This window comes from Poecilia reticulata, linkage group LG16 (genome assembly GCF_000633615.1).
Source record: "Poecilia reticulata strain Guanapo linkage group LG16, Guppy_female_1.0+MT, whole genome shotgun sequence".
Classification (NCBI taxonomy): Eukaryota; Metazoa; Chordata; class Actinopteri; order Cyprinodontiformes; family Poeciliidae; genus Poecilia; species Poecilia reticulata.
This window is the reverse complement of record NC_024346.1, coordinates 19,846,011-19,872,403: the sequence shown is the minus strand read 5'-3', so window position 1 is coordinate 19,872,403 and position 26,393 is coordinate 19,846,011. Positions and strand designations below refer to the sequence as shown.

Sequence of the window (26,393 nt, the reverse complement as noted above, 5' to 3'; positions counted from 1 at the left end):
GCTGTAGCGCAAATGCATCATCAAAAGGAAACGGCAACAGAAAGGCTGAAATCCTACCACTAGTAATAGGCTCAGAGACTCCTGGAAGTGACATTCATGTCTCATGAATGTGTCTGTATTTTTCTTCATGCGCTGCACACAACATGCTTCCCTCTGAGGAGGTTCTCTGCCTTCTACGTGTTAATTTATATCCTGTGGACTGTGAGCTGACAGCGTCCGGCAAGTTTGGAGAAGTGATGAAATATGGCTCCTCCACTGTGGGAGCTGTAGTTTTACCTCAGTGAAGGAAAAACACAGAGGTCGAAAGAGACCAATCCCGAAATTCTTACATGATGGCTAAGAACTTTGTGCAGAATATAAAGGCTACAGGATGGATGTTGTTGAAGTCAATAAACAAAGTGTTTTATGGTGTACTGTCCATGACCTATCTAGTGAAACAAGACTGACGCAAACAACAATAATTTAAATAGGGCTCCGATCTAAGAGATACATTTAAAAAGTAGTGCAATATTCAACATTTTTACAACCATTTTTCTCCTGAAACATGTTTTCTTTCTGGATTCACAAAGCATTTTTCACTAATACATGGATTTCGCCTGGATTTCACCCGTGAAATCCAGGAGATGTGAGCAATTTACACCCGTTTCTTTCCATGCTGCAGTTGTCTGTTCAGAAATGATGCAGAAAGATGTTTTACCTGCGGTTTTTCATAATAGCTTTCCTGGGGTCATTGAGGTTCCTTTGCTTTATTTCATTTCTTTAATTAACCAACAATACCAATCTGTGTGCCTTCACCCTTTCTTGTGCTCCTCTTTTCTGGTGTTGAAATACTTCAAAAATTATATTTCGTTTTTTTCATCTAGTTAAGGAATTTTCTTTTTATGCACTGTAAATATAACAATTTTCACAGGAGGGAAAATATTAAAGAGAGACTTTAACTGCTGAAACTCAAATTTAAGCATTTTAAATGAATGGATAGCTAAATATGACGAGAACTGAAGTTAACGATGGCATTCAAATAAAAAATGAAGCCATAATATTTGTTGCATATCTCAAAAACTGATTGTAAGATGTCTTTTAAGTCCACAGTTTAAAATCGATTTATTTTTCATTTGTTGTCAACGGTGCAGGAAGCCAACAAAGTGCATGTACCAAGGTGTACATAACTTGTATGTTATGAAACAGGGAATTGGTGAAATTGGTGTCTGTACCTGAGATGTTGGTGGTGATTTCGGTGAGGGCAGTCTGGCCAAAGCCCTTTGCCGTTCGTGCTCGAACAGAGATCAGGTAAGTCGTTCCCGGGTGGAGGTTGGAGAACATATGGTACGTCTCATTCTTGAGCTTAGACACGGTTCGTCTGGGTCCTGGGACGTTTATGCCTGGATCAGACGACTCAGTGCTCTGGTAGCTGATCTGTTGGCAGGTGAGAAAACACAAGATGAGTTCATTTAATTGGATAAGAGCAAGTCACCTTGGCCCTGATTCTGAGCTGTGTTTGCAGACTTTGACAGATTTCATGTGAGACTATTAACTCACCCCTTGAAAGGCTCTATAGAAGTTACTCACTATGACTCACTCAATTAAGAAATAAATTAGCTTCTTAAATGGTTGTGCTGATTAGGCCGGTGCAGTTTATAATTTCACATGAATAAGACCTAATTGACATTGCCACTGTTAAGTTGCATGGGTTTAAGCAACGTGGTGGGATTTTTAATTTTTTTTTCAAAAAACTAATGCGAGCGATGAATGAGTGCTTGCCTAAGTAGCGCATTATTGAGGTCAAAAACTCTGGACACCCCACATTAAAAAGTATGCTCAAGTGTTTAAATCAGTGTTTATAAGTTCAATTAACTCTTGTTAACAAAATGCCACAGATCACCGTCCTTAAAAATAAAAAGTGTAATTTTACAGAAAGTTTTTCTTCAAGAGGTTTCTTGCCTCGCATGTGCCTGGCGGAGAGCTTCCACTTGAACTGTTTGAAAGAGACAAGAGAGCTAAATGATGTGGCCTGCCTGCAATTAGGGTGAGGATATTAGGACGTACATCAGAACTGAAGAAGGTCCTCTTAATTTAAAGAAACGAACATGAGCAGACATTATGAACTGGGTGTGCCTACATCACACGCTGAGGGTACCTCCCAACCTCTCTCTAATCAGAATGCTTGCTCATGCCTCCTTGTTGTTGCAATATAATTGTTACCTATTAGAAATTAAGCAAACAGAAAAGGGACACTGAGGAGAAAAGGATGGAAGATGATTGGCAGAACGGCGATGGAGGTTTGCAGAGTGAAGGGCGGCCGATGGCGTTCAAGACCTTGTGGTCAATGATTCAGTCTAAGAGTAATGAAGATTATTTCTCACAACTTTCTCTGTCAGGTCACAGTGATCCTCACGAGAAAGTCCAAACATCTGGTGCAGAAATCACTTTATTTGTCAACCTAGGGGTCTGATTAAATAAAGTCCTTGCACAAGAGGTCAAGAAAGGAACCATTGCTGTGAGGATCGGTAAGCAGACCTACTGATTGCTTACCACAGACAGAGAGTGTACAGTAAATACAAAATCATTACCTAGCTAAATGGAAGCCCCACAGCTAAAACAAATGTGTGTGAGTTATTGATTAAGAGTGCCAGCCTCTGTTCCAATGGGACAAGTGCAATGTTAAGCCGAAGCCTGTGTGCAAGGTCAGCGAGCGTATCCAGCCCTTACTGCTATTTTTGTTAGTACGGACACAGTGAACCGTGCACTGAAAGGGGGCACCAGTGGAAGATTTTAGTGATTAAGCACGCAGTGTACTGAATCTGCTTTGTGCCAGCGATACTGAAAATGACTCAGTAAATGGACAGGGGGGTATTTTTCACCCCAGGGAAACAAAAACACTACAAGAACTGGCACATTTCGGTTTCCAGGAAATAACAGATATTTTCTGCTCTGGTATCGGCTCCTCCGTTTGAACGAGTGCAAATTTGGACTACATTTGTTTTTGGAGTATTAGCTTTTGAGAATTAGAAGCAGCCTAACATTAGAGTTTGGGAAGTTCCTAAAAGAACATCAGCAACACACTGTACCTGCATATGTTAAAAATCAGAGTTTTCCTTAAAAAAAACAAAAAAACAAAAACAGACTCTTTCTCAAGCATCTGCCTGTTAAAACCTAAAGCAGGAGTCTTCAAATCCAGGCCTCTGGGGCCAATGTCTTTGCTTCAACCCATCTGAATCAAATAATGAGGTCACTCTGGAGAACTTGACTGCATACTGAGTAGGTAATTCAGCCATTTGATTCAAGAGCGCTAGACCAGGGGCACATCTAAAAGCCGCAGGACACCGGCCCTTGAAATCTGAATTTGAAGACCCCTGACTTAAAGGTTAAATGTTTGTTTGTCTCTCGATATCAGTACCCCTCAACATGCTCGCTAATCAAACAGCACATATCTGATATTTCTGGAGATACATAGAGAGATTGAGGTTGATCAGATTCAGATGATTTCACGCTTGACCAACTCTCGAACACCAATTCATGCAGGGGATCCAAGAAATTATACAACATCATATAATAGGAGCCTAAACATATTACAGGAAAAATAGTATGTTTAATTATTTTGCGTTTCTTTTAATTTTGGAGTTTTAGCCAAAGATCTATAAAGGAGAACAAAATATGATTAATTTCGTACAGTGACACAAGATACATCAAGCGTGAATTTGTTGTCCTAAATAAATTGCTTGTGAAGTCTTAATATAAATTTTGAAGTGTCTTTCTTTATCAGCACATGGAATAGCAAAGAATAAACAGCAGTGCATAATATCACTAAGTAATGATCATAAACCTGAGATTATATTGGTTTTTCAAAATAAAGTTCAAAGAGATTCTTCAAACTAGATTCCTTGGATTTTGTGGGCTCAATGCTTCTGAAATAAGACTCAAAACTCCTCACAGACTTTGTTTCCTCATGAATAAAATTAATTAAAAATAGAATTTTATACTTTTGACCCCAAAACTTTTAGTGTAAAATATATATTACTGCGCATTTGTTATGTAAAAATGAAGCATACCGCTTCACTCCATGTGTGTCTGTGCTGTTCTATGAACTATGTCAGTTAATCTAACAGAAGTGTCTCCATGGGCTCACCTCATACTGCGTAATTAGGCCGTTGGGCTCGACAGGCTCCTCCCACTTCAGGAAGATCATGTCATCCAGAGGGGTGAAGGTGAGCGACTCTGGCGCTATGCCTCCGGGAACTACGGGAAATTGTCAGAGCAAACATTTGTCAGGGAAATTGAAGTGCTGATCCCACGATGAGCCTGTCGTGTCAATATCACCAGAGTGAATGTCACAGTGGCTCAGAACAAAGAGCCACAAGAGAAACTCACTACCAGAGAGCAGACAGGCAGAAAAGATCTAATAAGGACACTTTTAATACATAAACCGCATGAAGGATTTATCTGCAACACACATGAGAAGAAAACTTTCCACAAAGTATCATAATTCCATAGCAATCTTCCATGAAACTTTAAATATATTTGTGAATATATCACCCACTTGCTTGGAAATTTGATTTTGACATGAATGTAAATGATTGAATATTTAAGTGGGAGCCATTTTCTGGGTTGTACAGTTGCAGGCCGTGTCTTCATAGTCTGTGTACAGAGGAGCACTGCTAGATTCAGGCCTGAGGCTAAAGCAAGAGCAAAACAGCTGAGCTGTCTCTTTGAATTCAGATAAAAGTTGCTTACTAAGACTTTGGCAAAAAGCTCTCATAATTGGCATGCTCTGTATTAAAATATATATAGATATCGTTATCCTAACAGCTAAAAATACAAAAAAAAAAACACTTGCTTTAAAATTGCATGTGGATCGCTGTCTGTGTCTTTATCTCATTGTAAGAAATCTTGTTTGTTTAGATTTTTTTTTTCATGGGAGAATTGATTTTTCTCTCCACCACCATGCAGACGATATGCCACTGCAGATAGAAGATAAGAGGCATGAAATTCTTTCTCAAGATTGTCCTCGTTTTCTCCTTTACATCTCAGTCTGAAAATAAAACGTCTTTTGTGACACTTATTCAGGGTCGCTCAGATCAGACACATGCATAACAACTCCACTGTACAAAACCGCTTTATGTTAAATTCACCCTAAATGAAACCGGCTGACATACAGTATGGAGCTGTTTCACAACAGATTTATATTCACAGAGATATACTTTAAAAGAGCTTCTTAAGGACTTCACACACCCCTAAAGTCAAATATTTCAGTGCTGGAAATTCTCCACTTTAACATTTCCTGTGATAACATTTAAAGAAATAGATTCTTATTCTTCATGTAACAAATACTTCACTAAAGACTAAGTCTGTTAACATCTGGCTTTCAAAATGACTAAATGACAGGTTGTGGCAATTCGAACTTCTACATAAGTGCTGCAAAATAATTTATTAGCAGATAAACCAATAGCAAAACTACTTCCTACCACAGTAAACTGCATGTTAAACATACATTTTATTAACAATAAATATTTACTTTCTGCAAAAATTGTAAATTAAGACGGACACACGCATGCGCACGCACACGCACACATGCACACACACATTCCCTAAATACAATATAAAACACTAGAGACACTAATTTAAGATGCTAAAGAGACTTGCAGGTAACAAATACATGATCAGTTTAACTATGTTTAAGTAGAAAAACCTTTTTAACCTGAACTGTACCATCACATATAAGTAATGGTGTTTATTGTGCGCATAATATAAATGAATATGTACATATAATGGCAAATTAATTAGAGACCATACAACATATGACCTCTAATTGCCCGTGTATGAACTATAAAGAAATTATAGAGTTCAACATATGCAGCCATGTATCTGCAATCAAAACCAGCTTTCAAAAATAATGCAGTTAAACAGACTGAAACGTTAAGCGTAAAGCATACCAATAAATTTGAAACCCTAAACTTGTTCAATCGCTTCCCGAAATGTCATTTCGTTGCTTCCAGTTTTCAGATTGTGTCCTAATAAGTGCAGCTTAACCTCCATCAGATACTTACTGTCCTCCTCAGTCTGAAAGCTGACCTCTCTGCTCTCCTTCTTCCCCTCCGGGTTTGCCAGCGACAGACGTACGTGAACGCCATGGTACGGCGGCAGATCACGAAGTGTGAAGCGGGAGGCATTGTGCTCCACTGCCAGGCATTCGCGTATAGTGGTGTTGTGGCCTCCGCCGCCTCCTGCCATTGTGTAGCGGTAGCACAAGGACACTGAGTAGGTATGGCAGCGTGTCAGGTTGAACGCCAGATTCTCCCACTGCAGGGACAGTTGCCTGGACTGGATATCTGTGGCGACGAGGCCTCGCAGCGGACGCATGGGCTCTGAGAGAAATAAAAGAAGGTAATGAAGAAACAGAAAGTGGGAAAGAAAGTCCTGAAGGCTCACCAACTTTCAGAAAGTGTAAAAAGAAAAAGAAATCTGACTAATATTTATGGACCACCTCAGCAGTTTCTCTCATCCGTGCTGCCATATTGCCCGGCCACAACACAGAGGTCAGTTTGCTGCCAGCGCAGCACACCCACATCCCTGATGGCAGAGCAGGAGCTCACGCCAATTGCGCTAATTAATAGGACAGGCTGAGTTTCTGTCGTTCGCCCACCAGTTCCCTCCTCTGTGCCGCAGTGTAAGTTTACTCTTCAGTAGCTGTAACTCTCTGCCCGGAGGTTTAATCCCCCATCGTGCCAAAACTGCCAGCATTACGCAAGGACATTCACTTCCTCCTGGTCACTTTTACTGTTGGGTCATGGTATATTTTTAGACGTTAATTCCAGTCACAGCGGAGTTAAACTGCACTTTCTCTGACTCAGACTAAATGAACAAGAGATCTGTCTTTAATATTCCCCTTGCCGCCCTCACTGAGAGATACAGAGAGCTCCTATGCACAGAGGCACAGATCAGCCAGTGTTTGGGGGAACGGCTGAAGCTGAAGAGATGCAAAGTTGAGCCAAGGACACCGTTCTTATCAATCGAGGCCTTTATCAACAGCTGTTACTAACCCAATCAATGCCTGTTTGTCGAGCAATATGCTACATAATGTAGCGTATGGCTTTCCTCTTTTCATAGGGTGTTTTCTGTAATGGATTACGGTTGCAGGAAAATGACAATACAGATAAGGGCGAGATCAGAGGCGCTTGAGGTTACTGGCCAAGGTCTTCAATTCTCTCCTAACTCACTTCAGCACAGACTAGAACAAGGAAGTCAAAGACTGTAGCTAATACACCACAAAATAGGAACTAATGTATCATATCAAGGGCTACGGTTGAAACGTGATGTTTACATCCATCCATCCATCCATTTTCTTTACACCCTTGTCCCTTGGTGGGGTCGGGAGGGTTGCTGTTGCCCATCTCCAGCTAATGTTCTGGGCAAGAGGCAGGGTACACCCTGGACAGGTCGCCAGTCTGTCGCAGGGCAACACAGGACAAACAACCATGCACACACACTCACACCTAGGGACCCACGCATGCACAGGGAGAACATGCAAACTCCATGCAGAAATACCTGGGCCGGGAATCGAACCCAGAACCTCCTTGCTGCAAGGCAACAGCTCTACCAACTGCGCCACTGTGCAGCCCCGTGATATTTACATACAATGTAAAAAAAAAAAAGACACAATCTTTAGTTCTCACTCTCTCACTGTTTTTGTTTTCACTTCAAATAACATCTCTGCTGTTATGAGTGCAGTTTTTTTCACCTGTTATAAATAGTTTGTTGTTTTTTTATATTAAAATATACATGAACATCTTATAATTTTTTTTTTCTTTAAATTACCCTACCCGGTTGAACATTTCTTTTAATTTCAGTATGCTATTTCTAATAACTATAGAGAATTATTTTCTTATGGTGTGAATTTGACCAGTATCTTCTATTCTATTTTCCACTGCCTGAGAAAAAAAAATCTAACTAAGCCTGAAATGTCAAACCTATATACTGTTCAAGAACGAAGCAGATTCTACACTCCAGAAAAAAAACATGCTTTGGTTTAAAATGTATCGACCCCGCGTACAAAAGCAAAAAACTTTGTGAAGATGCTAGTTGATGCTGGGAATAGAGAGTGATTATCCACAGTGAAATGAGTCTCTGGGAGAGGAAGAAGCTGTTACTTCTCAGAGACAAAAACTCCTTGGGGGGGACATGTCCTAATATTTCATAAAACTAATAATGAAGCATTTGATTAAAGTGATTATTGTTACTTTTAAAGAAAAATAGCAGAATCTTACAAGCCTGAGAACAACATCCTGTCACTGGATGATCTTCCCCAGAAGAACAATCTGTACAGCTCGTTTGCACAGGTGCTAAAGTAAATACCTCTGGAAGAGTATTTTTATGCCTTTTTTCTTTATTTCATTGTAATAATAAAATGGTATATTGTTTAAAAAGATTAACACAAATATAGAAATGGTTCAGTTGCGTTCCGCTAGACTTCATTGACTGCTAAGTTTGAAAATAATCAAACTTAGAGATAAATTAGTTTCTCGTGAACAGATGGGATAAAGCCTTGTACGGTCAGATAACTTTAGATACTGTAATAAAAGATGGGACCACTATAAGATAAAGATCTTCTCTTGTCCGTAATGGGTCCACTAGAGGGCGCTTTGACAATGTAAATATGCTAGTCCAATACAGAATTTTCTACTGACAACTATTAATCATTAAGGGAATTATAACATTGTCTAGAAATCTAAATTTTTTTATAGCAAGTAGTATTTTAATTAATATAAATAAATACGCAATGCTCTACATAGAACATGTAAAGCGTAAAGCAAATCCTTCAACGTTCAGAAAGTATTTCTTTAAGCGTACAGGTAAATGAGCTAACTGGGCTGATGGTGATGTGACACCAGCATCAGGTTTTGGGGGTGTTTTTTCTGGGGGAGGCAGCGATGCCAGCCAAGCAAAATATTCCAAACAGCATAAAAGTTATTTGACCAAATAATTGTAGCTAAGCATGTGTCAATCAAGCAAGTAGTCTTCTTAGTTGAGATGCCTGTTGATGCATATTTAACACATAACAGTGTTGTGTAGCAAACAGAGTGTGACCAATATTTCATTGTAAATTTACAGTATTAAGCTTTCTTTGAAATACTGATTATGAACACAAAAACCTATACTGTAGATAAATTTCAAAGTCTTGTTTTGCAATAACAGAATCAACAAAATAAATAATCTGCTTACTCGAAAAAAAGAAAAATGGCTTTAATTGCCGTTTTGACCAATTTTGCTTAATGTTTTTAGTTTGGATTATATGTACATTTCTCTGTTTTGTACATCATCTTTTAAATTTGTAGGTCTTTAATATCTAAGTGCTTAATTTAAAGCTTGACTAATTGCAGCAAATAATTTAATTTGTCCTACAAATGGAACAAAAGTTAGGTGATCAGAGATTCAAATAATGTGTAAATCATTATTAAGGCATTTAGCAAACAGAAATCATTTTAGAAATATTAGTTGACCTAAAAGGAAAAGTTGTCTGATTTAATGTCAGTCAGTAGGCTTTATGTCATTATATACAGTAAATATAAAGATCTGGTTTCATTTGAATCACAGACCTTTTAGTTTTAAAATCTCCTCACTCTTCTCATCAGAGAGAAAACCAGCATTATCCATTTCCTCATCCACTTCTTACTTTACGCAGAGCACTTGAGTTTTCACGACAATCTACAGTGAAGAACTCGGCACTCGTCAGCTTTCCCTTTTAATTTCCTGTCAGGCATCTCGCTCTAGATGAAAATATGAGTGGAGCGTTGATCTGGACCTCGTCCCGACTAATGTGATGGTAGATGAATGAGTGGGCACAGTAATCACAAAGTGGTAGACTGCACTGCACGCGCTGAAAGATGTAAATGCACCATTGTTCATTGTCTTAATGGTGCAGTTGATAGTCTGCACGGTTTGAGAGCTAAATAAAGAGAGGCATTTAACTGCTGAGTTGATGAAGCACTACCAAAGAGGCCACAGTGTGCTCATTATGGGGTTTCTCAAAGTGGACATTTGTGCCAACTCTTCCTCCCTTGCCTCCTCTTATTTGTCGGTGTCCCACAGGCGCTCGTTCTGTGGCAGCCTGCAGCGGAGGATCTGCAGCTGCCCAAATGTGTCTGAAGGTGTGAGTATCGGGATCGATGCAACATGTGGATGCAAAGCTCAGCAGTCACACTTCGAACCCCTCGGTGCCGCGGCGAGATTCCACTGTAGCAGTAAACGGCTCTGCAGGGAAGGGTTACCTCTTGGCCACATTTGTCAATTTTGGGTTGTTAGATTCCTATAAGCGCGTTCATAATGTTTCTTGATGGTTGGTGCTCTCTGTTGGGACAGATTCACAGTCAAAAGCCTGTGGCCTCCTGTTTACACATGTTGAGTATTTAATTAAGCAGCTATATGGCGAGAGCCTCCTACAGTTTTGTGCAACCCCGATGACACTGATACACATCCACCAGTTGAGTGTCAGAAGAGTGTACATTTCATTTAACCGCTGTAGTATCAGCTCTCACCGATAGTTTTGAGAAATAAAGACTTAATTTTGTGAAAAATTTAAATTACTTTCATTTTTTGTAAGCTAATAATTATTGTTTTTAACACTCTTTGACTCAATTAGCAGTATCTATGTAGATTTAAGATACATCTAAGTAATTGAAACATTTTATTATATTTTAGTATTACTAATGCATGAAGTTAATCAGAGTTTCAATGACCTTCTAAATTATCTTATGACTTTGTTTCCCTGAATGTTTTATCGACTTTTGAGACTGGTCAGTCAGTAAAGTGGGATGTGAAAGAAAGAGAATATAAGGGGCCAAAGGTCATCAGGCTGGGACTTGAACCAGTGACAGTGGCATTGAGCACTAAGCCTGCATATGGGTTATGCACGTTACCCCTGCACCACCGCAGTGCCCCATTTCCCTGAAATTTGAGGTCACTAAGTGTCTATAGGAACCGTTAGATGTTATCCAGAGGGAAACCATTTTTGGGAAATCTTTTCTGTCCTACCATCACAAACAGAGAGATGTAGAGTTTGCTGAATTATCTGGCTTCAACTGGAAATGAGACTAACATCAAGCTTTTCAGAAAAAAAAGTCCACAGTTATATACAGTGGAGAATGAATCATACTGTGGGCCTGTTTCTCTTTCAAAGGCCCCGCGCAACTTTTCCCATTCCCCGCTAGACCTAAATCCTACTAAAAAAAAAAAACCTGTGGGCTGAGCTAAAGAGAAGAAAGCCTCAGAGCTGACTGAGGGCTGTGGACAATCAAGAGAAACTGTTCAAAGAATAATGGTGAAAAATACAATTTTCTATAAACTCCAAGTACCTGAATCACTATAAATGAAGGTTATATGATGACCTATTGTATAGAGTCACAAAAAGTATTTATGGAAGGGGTCCAAATAAATGTGTCCAGCGCAGTAACTTTTGCTGAAATGCCTCTAAGACAGAAAAGAGAAAAATCTCAGAATAAGTTGCGCGTATGATATTTGAACCAGGACTGAAACACAAACTGGCTGAACTGGCAGCTAAAAACTGCCAAAGGTTGAATTGTGGGTTTTGTGTCAGCATGATGACCAGAGCTGATGAATGACGTTTAACATTCAACTTTCACCATCTGTACAATGCTTCGTATTTAGAGAACAGAGTCTGGAAGCGATTATGGTTCATATCGAAAATATAATCACAACACCTTTTCTGAGTATACACACGTCTGTCTACAGTTAAACAATGGCGCATTGGATACATGGTCACACTAAAGGCTTTGTGGCAGTCTGATAGTACTACTGGATGTACTGGATCATGACTGATGGTTAGACACGGAATAGATGAAATGATAAATGACTTGCCAAGACAAGCTGAGTACTTTTGTTCGTAGTGCAACTAATTTCACCCTGGTGTTGCCTCCTTTTACCAGTTCAAGAAGATTATGGCCAGGGCCTTTCTAAAGGGTTCAGTGACCCAACAGCAGGTGGAAGCCCATTAACATAGTTTGGGGACCACCTGCAGTCCAAATGCTTGCCTCTCCTGTGCGATTTACTTGAGGGGTTTCACGCTGTGCTAATGCAGCGTGCTGATAATCACAGTGATGGCTCATCAGGCACACCTGGACAGCCATCAGAGCCAGCCGGAGATCGTGTTCACATTCACGGCCATTAGTTTTATAGTCTCTGCACCCGGACAGCTCGAGTCTGTGCACGAGTATGCGTGCGTGCGTGTGTGTGTGCATGTGTGTGTGTGTGTGTGTGTGTGCGCGCGTGTGCGTGTTTGTGTGCGTGTGCTTGCGTGTACCCACCTAGCCAACACGTTTGGGACAGAAGAAAATATTCATCGTGGCGGTGTGTGATTAGTCACGGTGGTAGGACTCTGCTTTTAGAGCGGAAATTCACTTTCCAGAAAGGGGGTTTCAAATATCCCTTCTCTTCCCTGGCTAATTATCGCCTCCCTGAAATCGCCACGGCAACCCCAACATCTATTTTCTAGTGGGTAAACCTAATCAGGCCAGCAGCAATGGGAATGACCGGTGGTTCAGCAGCAGATCGTAAGGTCAGTGGGGGCTCAGCGGACCAGGTGATTTGCAGGGCTGTTCGAGGGAGTGTAGTGAATGTCTCCTATAAGTTCAAGGAAGTCAAATAAACAAGCTTTTGAAGTTTAAATATGTGAAACTTTACATTATTTCATCTACAGTGTCCCACTACCATCAAAACATGCAAGTCAAACCATGATTTGACCAAGCTAACAGAAGATAACAAATATCAGTCACTCACACAGGTTTACAGCTGCAGTGCACGTGTAAAGTAAAGATTTCTGGGAAATAACAAGACATTCAAAAACTTTTTTTCCAACATATTTCCTGTACAAGTTAAATGAGAGTCGTGGGGGCTGAGTGGGAGCTGCAATGAACCAGTTGCATGAGCGTGAACAACCTTAAACTAATACTTTCCTGACCCAATGTTTAATTCAGTTTCAGGACTCAGACTTTTAGAAAAGCACATCTTAACATGAAAATATTTGCCCACTCTACATTCCCCACACTCACTCTGTTAGCCTGCGTGGACATATCATAGCGTTCTTCAAGTGCTACCAGGGTTTGCTGAGTAATGTAGATAGGCCATTCCAAATTGACATTTTCTTGCATTTTCTTCTAATAAAACATATTTTCTCCAGTTACTAATTAGTGTCTCCTCTGTACCATTGTGTTTGTTTCATTATGCTGAATTGTTTTAACTCCTCTGGTGGCTAATGCCATTGTTCCAGGACATAATTTTGATACTTTGTGACCTGTGTGGCAAACTAAGACTTTAGTTAAAAAATACACATGTGAAAAAACTCCAACTAGAAGAGCTGCACTTCACTTCAGGTTGTTAGATTCACTGGAATTGATGGCAGGTATGAACTTATGGTGGAGGTGAAACCACTTTAAAAGCATTTATCTTCGTCTTATTTTCATATGTCAAAAACCTGTCTGAATAACAGAGTGAGTACAGCATTTAGATCCACTGTACAAATAAAACCAATAACCATAAACGGTGAAAGGCAAAAAAAAAAAAAAAATGAAATCACCTATATGCCTTCTATAATAATCTTGTGCTGCATTTAAATGCCCACTTGAACAGCTCTACAAACCCAACAGCATCACTTATCCCACACACAGCTGAACAAGCTAATGTCACACTGGTTGAAATGTAAATACATCATTAACGACTGAGTTTAGCGACTTTCACAAACACGGATAGTAGCAACTATTAGAGTAATCTCCATCCGAGTCCTGTATCACTTCCTCTCATTTTCACCTTTTCTGTTCAACAGTCACAGGTCCCCAACCCTCCCCCACTCGTTTCTTTCCCTTTTTTTCCCCTCTTGTGAATTATTTGATACTCTTCAGCTGGAGATGGGTGTGTCGGGAAGCGAAGGAGTGCACAAAGACTGATGAATGAGAGGTGTCTTTGGCTTTCGGGACTGGAGAGTAGCTTTAATATGTCATCCGAGAGAAGGCCGGGGAGGTTCTGCTGGAGCAGGGTCGGAAGAAATGCGACGGATGGTGTGTGGCAGGGAGAGACCATTGGGCATGGGAAAGAGTGATGACCATGGAGGACATGAATCTTCTGCCTTGGGGTAACAAAAGCTTTTCCTTTCTGTGCCCCTGTGACTACACAACACTCACATTGCAGATTCATGCAGCACTAATGACTGCCTACATCTTCTCTGAGTATGTCTGCCTCAAAACAATGTTTTCATGCTTTATGTGTGCATATATTTAAAAAAAAAATTATCATGAATGTAGCTGTGATGAATACTGTTATTCTGCTTGAGCGAGGATAGCGACTGCACAGTGACAAATCACAAAGAATCATTGATGAGAGAAGACGGAGAAAAAAACGTCCAACAAAAACTGTAGACTAACAATGGAAAATCTTAACATGAAGGAAAGCTAATGTGGCAAATAGATTTTTTTTTTCATCTTTACTAACTATATAACCAAATTTGTTACACCTTGATGCACTCTTATTTTTCATTTCCTTTTCTTTATATATTTATATTTTAAACGTCTCCTTGAGAGAAATGTGGAGTCAATTCTTGTTTGAGTGCACATACGTGACATGATGGCTTGTTGTGCTAAATTCTTTGCTGCCATCTGAAAAGAGCAGGCACTTTTAATAAGACGCTATAATTAAAAGTACAGCGGTATTTTTGTAACGAGTCTCACTCCAAGACAAGATGTAATATATTTGATTCACGCTAACGTTAACATGTTATTGTGCGCAGTCAGATTAATTGCTCACTCCCACATGATGTCTCCATACACCCAGTCAGTCTTCATTTTATCTGTTTCTCTTAGAAACCTGCATTGTTACTCCCACACAGAAAAGGTTTCTCACACACATGGTTAACCAAGTGAACTCCGTCTCATGTTAATGTTGAATTAAAACCATTTAACAATTAGTCATAAAGCCACATAAGCACACAAACTCCGCAACCAACTGGGCAGCAGATTTAACCTCAGTGTATGTGCTGCCCGTTTCCTCTGTGGTGACGCTGCTAACCTCTGTGGCCAACCACTGTTTCCTGACGCTGGTCCTGTTTTCAGATGTCGGATACAAAAAAAAAAAAAAAAAAAACCTCTCACCCTATGAATCCATTTGACATCATTTCCACGTCTGTCTTCCTCAGTACATACCACAGAAAAGAGCGCTCAAGGCTAGCTACAGCTATCATCTATGCGTTATCTTTCCAATAACCCTCAAACCAACACTGCCATGCAAGCGGCAATTAAAGTCTCACCCTAAGTCTCATACAGCTCCAGAGTTCAGAGAATCTCAGTGATAACAAATGTCTCCTTTCTTTTGAGATAAGTCTTTGCGGAGACTGAGTCAGAGTTTGCTCCTCTCTGATTGAATTTTCAGCAGATTACTGTGGCAGATTTGGTCTCATAATGAAAGAGTCTCTAAAGTTACAGCATGTGGCCACTGGGCATCAGAATTTCAAGCTGGATAGCTTAATTAGAATAACTTCATTACATAAAAAAAGAAGACCCATTAATAAGATAATTAATGTGCATGAGTCTACGCAAATATGAAGTTCATTGAGCTTCTTAAGCAATAAAATTCTGATAACCTTAGGCAGTTTTTGTTGCGATGTTTTACTTTCAAACAAATGGAAAAATCTGAGGCTGGGCAATCTCTCAATAAAGGTAAAAGAAATACATGTTAGAATGAACACAGAAAAACCTTTTGGAAAATGTGTAACCATCTACTAAAAATGAGGACATCTGTTATCCACAGATCTCTTCAGATGGCCCCACAAGGTAAAATATTGAATAAAACTAATATTTCAAAGATTTTTTTCCCCCATGTTGTCAATGATAGTTTATCAATGGAGTCTCAAATTGGGCTTGGATCTGGTAAAGGGCTCACGAGAACTTTAAACCGTACAATAATCCCAATCATTGCTCAGATCCCACTAAGGCTTGATTACAGAAGATGGTCAAGAATACGGTGTGTCCATCAAATATCACCAGAATATTCCTCATACATGCTGCCACAGGCTAATGTCTGGCTGTAAATCACATTTGCAGCATTTTGTAACTTTAGAAGTTTGCTACTAAAGTCCTAAGCACGTTTGTCATAAAGTGGTTGAATAATTTTGAGACGGCAACAGTTTCTAAAAGTTGCATTTTGTGTTCGATTCGGATAAATCCACTGAAGCCGTTTATTGTTTGATTTGTTGAAGGCAAGCGACTGCTAATTTGTATATTTTGCCAATAAGCCTAATTTGCAGTGGGAGTTAAATCATTTTATCTGCAGCGGTAGTTCCGGATTTTGTCTAGATTAGCGGTTCTCAACGTGGGCGGTACCGCCCCCCAGGGGGCGTTCAGAGGACGGCAGGGGGCGCTGGCGGACATTTTTACAAAAGKGGGGCGCTGGGATGCCTTTGGGGGGGGGGGGCGTTTGGTCGTAGGTAAACTTTACACCTTAAATCCACAACAATGCCAGTTTAGACTTTGAGCAACTTGGTAAAACTGTATTGTGAAACATTAAATCATGCTTGGCTGCAACTGTATCGATGGCAGCTCTTCTTCTATTCAGTGTTTGTAGCTTCATGGCACAGCTCCGCTCCGCATCAGTTCAGCCTAACACCTGCTGATGACGCTGCTGTGATTCACTTTGTCTGGTATTTATGTAGGCTACATATGTTTTGGCAGTTCTGTGATCATGTCAAAGCAGCAATTTATATTAAAAAGTGTTTTATTTCCGTTTGAAAACTGCCCGCTACCATGGAAGGACAACAGAAAATCGCTCTTATAAACATGTAATTACTAAAATCACCATACCCTCACTTTGTATCCCTCTGAAAAATGAACCAATTTAAATAAAGAAATCCCTCCATGGGTGATTCCACGATAGAGAGCGTTCATTTTATAGCGTTAACACGGTGCTGTAAGTGGTCCGACATGAAACGGGTTTGATGGAACAACGATACCAGCACTTTTAAATTTCAATAATCAGAATACCGAAATTGTTTCCGTTGTTTTAAAAGTCTGCCTTTTCCCCATCAATATGTTTCCCGACCGCCCTGCACCTTAGGGAGTTAAAAAAAAAAATTAAAACGCCGCGCACATTGCGCAAAACTCTGTAACAGGACAAGTGGGACATAAAACGGAGCGACGAACTAGATGTGAATTATGGCATAAAAACAGAGAATCCGACGCTGAACAGTGAAAAATCAACACATGATGTGAAACACATGACGACTGGGAGGCGCAGCAGGTGATGAGTGAAAATTACTGGTGGTCAATAAACGATCATATAAATCTAGCAACCGGAAAGAAACTAAAGTGGACATAGCAATAAACCAAGAGAGGATAATATTAATCAAATGAAACTAAATGGAAATGAATGAAGAACAAAATGCAAGAATAAACTAAGAAACTAAAGTAAATACGGAGGAATAAACTGTTATGGCAAGACCTTTCGAGCAATAATTAATACAGAGGACTGTATGACAAGAATATACATACACTATTTCCAGATAAAAGGTAAAATAATATTGTTGAAATGTCATGAGCAGGAGCGCAACTACACATTATTCAGGTGGATGCGAAATCATAAATCGGCGCCCCCCCCCGCCCCCATCCCCCCTCCTCCAGTCGCCGATACGTTTAGGGCAAAACTCGCTACATTTACCCCGTTATGTGCGCGAGGTGAAGGAGCGTAAGGGGCGCTGAAGTGTACGGGAAAACATAATCGGTGTTCCGATTCAAAACATCTACAATAATGATAGTAACATTAATAATAAAATAATTGTCAGTGCAAAGTAGCCTACAAATTTTTTGGTGGGGGGCGTTGAGGGACCTGGATAAAGGCTGGGGGGGCGCTGGGCCGAAAAAGGTTGAGAAACACTGGTCTAGATCTTTGTTAAACTTCAATTATCCTCAGATGAAACTCTTTTTCTGAGACTTTGGATGGATGCTTGTGATGTTTAAAAATAAATATCTAATCATCTTAAGCTTTCTAATACACTTCAAGGTTTAGGGCTACAAAGTACAATGATCTACAGCTTTATTCAGATTAGATGTTCCTTCTGAGGTTTCCGATGTTTGATAAATGCACAATCAAGCAAACAAAAAGTTCACTTTGATTAGTAGCACTGGGCTTACAGCAATCTATTGGGTTTTTTACTGATGAACCCCTGTGGGTAAAGTTACAAAGTAACTGTAAAATGATTAGATAAATAAAGGTTATAAAGCGATGTGTTTTCACCTCATTCCATGTCTCTCCTGACATAAAATAATCCTTTAAGAAACAAAATACCTTACATACATTTTACATAATTGAGATTAACTCACAGGAAAATAATGAGAACTTTTTACAAAGTAGTTGTATAAGATTTTGCTTGCGGCTGCAATAAGCCAAACAGACTTGAAATGAGATTAGAGGGCTCACCTGCACACTTGGTTCTGCTGACAAGCGGAGGTCCAGGGGGGCCGGTTCCACCCTCGCCAGGTCGAGTTAGCAGCACGCTGATGTGGTACTCGGTGTCCGGATCCAGGTGCCACAGTTTATAGGTGACCATGTTTACTCCATGCACCTCTGACCACGGGGACTGACTAGCACGGTACTCAATCTCCTTCCTGATAATGGGGCCATCTCCCAGGATAGAGTTAGTGTTGAGCTGGATGATGAGGTAAGTGGAGCCGGCGCGCAGCAGCTGAGGCGGCGCGATGGGGGATGGAGGTACTGTCAGAGGGAAGCAGTGTTTATTTTTTTTATTTTCCACTTTAGGCCTCGTTGTTTTGGGTGAAAAACACTTAAACTAGGAGAACTGCTGCAAAATTTAACAATCTTAAGAAAAAAAAAATTACTTCAGGATAACAATGTTTCCGATCGGTATTATTGCAACCACATTTTTCAGCATCTTACAGCTTTATGTCTCGGATGGAGCTGTAAGGGCTATAGGATGTGAGCAGGCCAAATTCTGGTTACACAGTTAATCAGTCATTCATATTGGCAAGGCATTCACGAGCTTGAATGAACTTCAGAAAAAGTAGTGACAGGGAAAGAGCAGCTGTACATTAAATGGAAAGCATGCGACAAGCCTTTAACTGTGATTAAGCGCCGTTTATGTTTTTCTCTATCTGTCCACAGAGCTGCTCACAGTGATGAAACAGGAGACTCTGCATCACTGTCACTCAGGATTTCCAAAGCAGGAATTTATACCACAGCCCACCGGTCAAATGTCACTTACAGGCAGATCAATTACACCGTGTGAGTGAGGAATGGGAATAGAAAAGAAATGTCGACAAGGCATGAGAAGAGATCAGAGTGAGATTTGTTGCTGTGACTAATCATTCCTGCAGAGCCGCCTCAGTTTTTTACGGCGCGCCTCAGTGTGTGTTTTACACATTACCAGAAGCTCACCTCCTGGTTCCCTTTAGCCTGCAGCTGTTTGTTTTGACATCGACTGCTTCTGAACTAAAAGGGCATCTTTAGGCCACAAGCAGTGGCCAGTGTGATTAAAGTTTAAACAGCTCACTCGTGCTTTCGACAGTTTTCCAAGTTCGCAAATAGGAAGTTCTTCTCATCTCGTACCCTTGAATTTTGTTTGGAGCACAGTTGAGAGGTATTTTCTGTTTGTTTTATAGCTTCTCGCAATCAACTCACCGGCGCTGTTTAATTAAGATCGTATCTACCTTCAGAGTTATGAAACCGGGTGTGCAAATGCAGCATATCTCCAGCTGTAGTCTAAATTAAATGCAAAGGTACTGCAGGGGTACAATACAGTCAGAGAGAAAGGGAGAACGATGAATTTGTTTATTTTTAATTATGTGAAAAGTTGCTGTCTGCTGTGGGGCAATAAGTGAGTTCATGTACGATCCCTGCACATTTTCAGCATTACTAAAATGACTAGGCCTAGCTCATTAAAGGCTCTTAGCATTGCAGAGGAGGAGAGAATTTATGCTGTCTTTCACATAACTTTTTGAGGCATTTTTCCGTCTGAAAAGTTAGGAATCGTAGCAACCTTAAAAAGCACATCATGATTCTTCTCAAGTTTGTAAGAAGAAGGAATGGATTGCAAGGTTGTAATTTTTTTTTCTGCGGATTTTCTCCTGCTTCAGAAGCAGCCGATGGTTGGAAGATTAATAACAGTTTAGTGAAAAGAGATTCTTTATATAGCGTCCACGTTATGAAAAGACTGAAATGGATTGATGTATTCGCATCAGTTAGAGGGATTTAAACTGTGTGGCAGCAGAACGGATCGACAGGCTTGTCGGTAGTGATGAGAGTCTGAGCTGAGCTGGATGCGCTCGGCTTCAACTAAATAGCCAAAATTGCAAGATATTTTTTTTCATTATACTGTTCTTGAGTGCCTCTTATGAGATGTCTGAGATACATGGAGAGCAAAAACAGAAAACAGGATTCTCTGCCTGTTGTGTAGTTGAACACGGCTGGTCAGCTGGCTGAAAGAACGCTCCAATATTTTCGACTGAACATATTTCAGTTCGCACATAACGTGTGAACTGTTATGTTTGAACAGTTCACACATGACAGTGTGTGTTTAGAGGAGACCTATTATCCTTCCCTGAACAAGTCAGGAGACGCCTATGGGTTATAAAATCCTTCTCAAGCTTTGAGATTTCACTTTGCTCAGTTCTGCCTATTTCGAGTTCCTTTCAGCTGTTTTGGGTTGCCAGGTAGCAGGCGGTACCCACCGATTGTGACTTAATATTCAAAAGGCTTTTAGAAATGCTTACCTAAAAACATTATTGCCAGAAAACAGCCGTGTGGGTATTTTATAATAATAAAAACACATTTTTATTATTATAATAACAAAAATAATGGAAATCGTGTTATCATATGTGGGTTTATTTAATTTTAAGAAGCGTGTTACATTAACAATAGCCTAAGTAATGTATTTTAAAATATATATTTTTAACAATTAATTCTATTTTATTGCAAATCTGGGGACTTTTGCTCAAGGTCACAATAATGTCAATGTCACAAAAGCAATTATTATTTTGTCAAAACAGAGATAAACAACGACATCAGAGCAAATGCCAACTTCTGTGCTTCTTCTCCTGCAAGCTTTCAGCTGAATTTAGAGCAACCAAGAGAAGAAGACAGGAATATATGATGTCCTTGTTTCCCCTTCTCATCTTCACTTAGCTGAGGGCTGGAGTCTGTTATGCCATCAAACCACTGCCATGTCATTACTATGCTGTCAGAGTTGTGTCAGGCTGTTGGGCTGTGGTGAGTAATGAGAGTGAGGTCACCATCTGTGCTTCATGATATGACAGGGTCTGCAGGAGTCCAAGTCAAGTGAGCAGCGTTTTGTCAGAGAGCTGAAGCGCTCAAGATGGCAGCGTGTTTGACAACTTCAGCTCATGAAGCACCGATGCCAAGAATCGGTTTTTGCCTCCATAATACCAATGGGATGCAGTTCAAGATTAACCATTTTGGCACAATTTAATTAGCTATATATATTTAGACTTTATCTCACACTGTAGGCAAGCGATCAAGAGCAGAAAAAAAACATATCACTTGGAAATTTCATCCTGGTTGGAAGCAAAACAGTAAGAAAAGAAGACATTTTCTTCTTTTTTTTTACCTTTCACAACAAGTTCAGCAAAATTGGACACCCCGGAGCCCCTGGATGACTGAGTGACACAGCGGTACAGGTCTTGATCTGAGCGCTGAACACTATCTAGCTGGAAGGACACCACAAAGCGCCGATGACTCAAGTGCTTGACCGAGGCCGCGGTTAAAATGTCGCCATTGTGTCTCTGGAAAACAGGAGAGGACAGGGTCAGAGAAAACAGGATGGGTCATCATGTGTGCCTCTCACTGACAAACACAGCTATATGTCAGGTCACTCAGAAAGCAACCTACACTCATGCATCCACAATGCGCAAACATACTGTACAGCTTGTTGAGGCATACCAACAATTTAATAGCGCCTGAAAAAAAATACGCAAATAACAGGAGTTGCATATTTTTGAACATTTAAAAAGCATAAATTTTGGTATTACTATAATTCTTTAAATCATATAATGGTACATGATTTTCTGTTCCTGTGTTAGGACCTATTGGTCTGTGTTATAGAAGATCAAATATATTCTTATTTTACACTCATCATTAGTGGAAGGTGACATTCAGTTATAATATTTGGCAGACTGTTCCTTTAAGTCTTGGTGCTGCCTGTTTGACTCATTTGATGACAGGATGAAGACATTTTAAAAATGATCAGTCTCTGATAAATTTATAGACTGAGAAAGTTCAGTCACTCAGTCATCGACTGAACTCAACTTGAAATTCTTGTTGTTGTTGAACTGGAATTTTAAATCTGTTGCAAAAGAAAGACTGCTGCAGTTTTCTCTCTATCCTGCAGTCTATTCTAAGGTGTTGTGCCGATTAGTAGAATACCAGACTAGCCAATTCCTTGCTGTGCAATGACTGACTATGGTTCACGTCAACAAGTCGCAATCGCGTAAAAAAACATAATGTTTTCAAGAAAATGAAAGAAGAACTGATAGGGAGTGTGTGTGTTATTTTGTCACGATATAACCAAAACCTTAGGTTATCTGCAGTGACTTGGTAGGTTTCCATTGCAGTATTTAAAAAAAAAAGTGTATCCTCTATAGTCATTGCAGCTGGTCCCTTAATCCAGCTAACCTCTGTTGAAGCATCATTTTAAAACTATCATTTGTCCTGTTGAGACAAAAAAAAGAGTCTGTCGCTGTAAAGGAAAGCTGCAGCATCCATCGATCAGAGCTAAGTGGAACATGATCACAGTACTAACAAAGGCCAACATGATAGCAATAGAACTACTGTGTGATTATATTTAACTGTAAACCTACTGAGCATTCAAGCATTTGCATTGCAATAAGTTTAATGAAATATTGGCACTTTAAAATGACTCGGATCAATAACCCAGACAACAAAACAAGGAAACCTGTAGTTTCATTTAGTGTAGTTCTTTTTTTTCTTCCTGCAATCACTTATTTCCTTGCCTTTTTATCTTGTAATGAGCAGCATTTGCTGTATTCTCTTGAATGCATCGTCTGACCTACCACATCCTGCAGTTATTGCCCAGCGAGCTCCTGGGACTCAAACGCAACAGTGCACACACGCTATTGCTATACGGGTCAGTTCTTATTAGCACTGTGTGATTAAAATGAAAAATTGTTCAATTATGTTGAACTTAGTTATAAATGAAGGACCATCTAACTGATTTATTTTTGCATTGTGACAATCAGGCATGCTTTAATAATTACAAATTAAATCTTTTTGAATTGATACTGATTACGGAGGTAATGACAACATTAGTGATATTCCCAAATTGACCCCATCTACAAATGTTGCCGATATAATTTAGTGAAAACACTTGACTCCTGTTTAGCAGCTAGAACAGGTAGGCAGTTGAGCTTCAATGCATTAATGTTTGATCAGTTTAGTAAATACGACAGCAGACGAGTAGCTGCTGCATGTTTTACTGCAAAACAAAAAGGTAAAAATGTGAATATGGAGTTAAAGTTCAGAAACCAAAACACCCTCACACACTTACACGCCGGTAGCTGGACATTCAAACAAAAGCGATTCACCTTGCTGCTGCACTGCGAGCACATTTCTCACATTGTTCCACACCATTAAAACGAGTAACATTTGTCAACCCCATGAAGTCTCAAAAACACACACAGAATCTGACGTTTTTTTTCTTTTTTCTCATGTTTTCAGGCAATCTTCTTTGTGTGAAGTGGTGTATATAAATCGTGATACTTTTTGATCTGTGTGCTTCAGCGAAATCCAAAGCAAGTGAGCATGTCGGGATCAGCAGGGAAACCTCTGGGTACCGCTGCACATTCACAGCTTCTGCTCAAACCCTGAATTGACGGCCTGCAAAAAGCCACAAACCACTTGAACCACACACCAAAGCTTCACAAACAAACACATAAACACTAAAACCACCGATTAGGGTTAAGCAAGCAACCATTCCTGAAGCCACAAAAAAATGGGATAAAAAAAAGGGCTTAATCACATAGTCCTAAATCATCTCTAAATGTTTTATAGAATCTTGGTCAAGTATTCCTTCTCTTTGAACAGTTCTACATTTTTATTACATCCCAGTCGCAAACTTGAGTGTATTTAATTGAGATTGTAGATGCCAAACCAGCACTAAATACTGTGTAATTTCTGTGAAATTTACTTTTACGTCTGTGGTTGTAACGTGACAACTTGTGAAACGGTTCTGTGGGTATAACTTTTCTAAGGCACTCCGTTCCTCCCGTTTTGCCAACTAGAATTTGGATTAAAGAGGAGAGGCAAGAAAAATCTGAATAAATCAAACAAGCATGAGATCACTTCATGTTATCAAAACAATCTGGCTGTGGCTAATTGGCAAGGAAATGACAAAACGATCTGTTAATCTGGCAGGCGTGAGCAGCCAAGACTGATCTGCAGCTGTTACAGCATACACAACCAACACAGCAACATAAAAACACCGCTTTAGGTTTATATAAGAAATGGATCGAGAGACAGGAAGATTGTTAAGAGGACAGCTACAGAGGAGAGGCTATGGGGGAGCTCAGTAGTAACCATCAGTACTTATTACAGCTGCCATCAGTACATTTTTTTGCCAGCTAATTGCCCAAAGCATTTGTCTTCACACAAAGGAAAAAAGGCGACTGCCGAAAGTGGTGTGAGGGAGCACACCTCAGTTACCAAAATCAAACATGAGCTACTTTTACACAATGGAGCAGGGCTGCCTTGATCTGCCATGATGACCATTAGCTGTTGTGGGTGGGAAGATGTCGGCGGCAGCAAATTAATATGTTGTTTGATGTTAACTTTACTACAACAAGATATTACAATTTTGAAATCTGACATTTTATTCCTTAGAAGCACAGAAACAATAACAGAAGAAATGTGTGGAGCTCCTCCACTTCCTCTGAAAGAGTCAAAGATGAAGAAGAAAAAGAAACATTAGAAAGAGTTTTGTTTCAATAAATGCAGTGGGGGGAAAAAAATGACAACGGAATAAATCCTTTCTCGACGGGTTATGTGAGGTAGCATTTTCTACTTACTGCAGTGGTTCTAAGTAAAACTTGAAACCTAACTTATTGATTTGCTTCACTAAAAGGATCTGTGTGGGAACATTTATGCCCAAGAGCCTTAGATTTTCTTTGAAGAGACTGTTCAATTCTCAATTTGGAAAGTTGCTAAAAGAACAACAAAGAAGAGAAAAATCAAGAAAAGAGATGTGGAATAAAAAGACATAAACAGAATGACTTTAAAAAGATATTTGAGCCAGTTTTTATCCTTTTTCTTTTGATGCTTTTTTTTAAAGAATAGCTCCCGACATGAACCCAAATGTCCTTTAATCGGACTGTGAGTTTATGCTAACAGTAATTGAAAATTGCTCATAAATGAAAACCAAAAAAATGTGCCATCAGTTTGTCTTCAACACATTTTACTCTGATAATTGTAAATAAACGGTAATAAGAAATCATTTGTGTCAAACTGTGTGCGATCTCAGAGGTTGGTTTAAGGACATTAGGGAACAAACAGCATCTTGAAGAACAAGGAACAAAGCAGATGTGTCATGGTGTTGTTGTGAAGGGGGTTCGGGTTGGGTTTGAAGCAACATTCCATACTTCATGGTTCCATACTCCATCTTCCAAATTCTCATTTAAACAATTGTATAAATATGGATATAATATGGCACAAGTACAATCTTAAACTGACAGGTTACATGAGGAATTGATTAAGTAGAGAAGCAGCCCCAGGTGTCAATAGCAGAGGAGGGAGAATGTGTTAACATGTAATAGGTCAGGTCAGGAAAGCTATTAGTCGTGACCTCTACAAATCTGCCAGCGGAAGATTGGAAAGACAAAAGCAATGTTTGAAAGATATAAGAAGTCCTGTTTGCAGTTTTCCACAAGACATAGAAGACACAGCTAACACGTGAGAGAAATATTTTTGACCTACGTCATTCTGAACACAATATTCAGACAGTAAAACATGGCAGTGGCAGCAGCGTGCTGTGGGTATGTTTTTCTTCAGCAAGGAAAGAGAAGCTGGTCAGTGTTTATATGAAGATGGATGGAGATAAAAAGACGATAATCCTGGAAGTAAAAGCTGCAAAACACTTGAAACTAGTATTTGTATTTACTGGTTTGTATTACTAAACAGATCTTTGTATGACCATCTAAACTATTGTTTGGAGTGTTTAAATATTAAGTTGGAAACTTCTGGAATATGCAACCAAAATCAGATAAATAACGAAGATATTTGGAAAAAAATATATATACTAAAGGACCTCTAAGGGAAACAAAAGCAATTGCTGAAACTGATCAGTAAATTAGCTTAACTTACTCCTCCCC

At 39.6% G+C, this 26,393-nt stretch overlaps 1 protein-coding gene across 4 annotated transcripts in view; it reads right to left on the bottom strand.

The window, feature by feature from the left end:
• ptprub (protein tyrosine phosphatase receptor type Ub) overlaps positions 1-26,393 on the bottom strand; it is a 228,644-nt gene that overhangs the window by 63,160 nt on the left and 139,091 nt on the right. For all 4 annotated transcript variants that reach the window (XM_008432338.2, XM_008432339.2, XM_008432340.2 and 1 more), the window contains exons 6-10: positions 21,623-21,797; positions 18,460-18,753; positions 6,042-6,359; positions 4,124-4,233; positions 1,212-1,413 (exon numbers count right to left, since the gene is read on the bottom strand). In XM_008432338.2, coding sequence (XP_008430560.1) covers positions 1,212-1,413; positions 4,124-4,233; positions 6,042-6,359; positions 18,460-18,753; positions 21,623-21,797 — 1,099 coding nt within the window. The remainder of the gene's footprint in view (positions 1-1,211; positions 1,414-4,123; positions 4,234-6,041; positions 6,360-18,459; positions 18,754-21,622; positions 21,798-26,393) is intronic.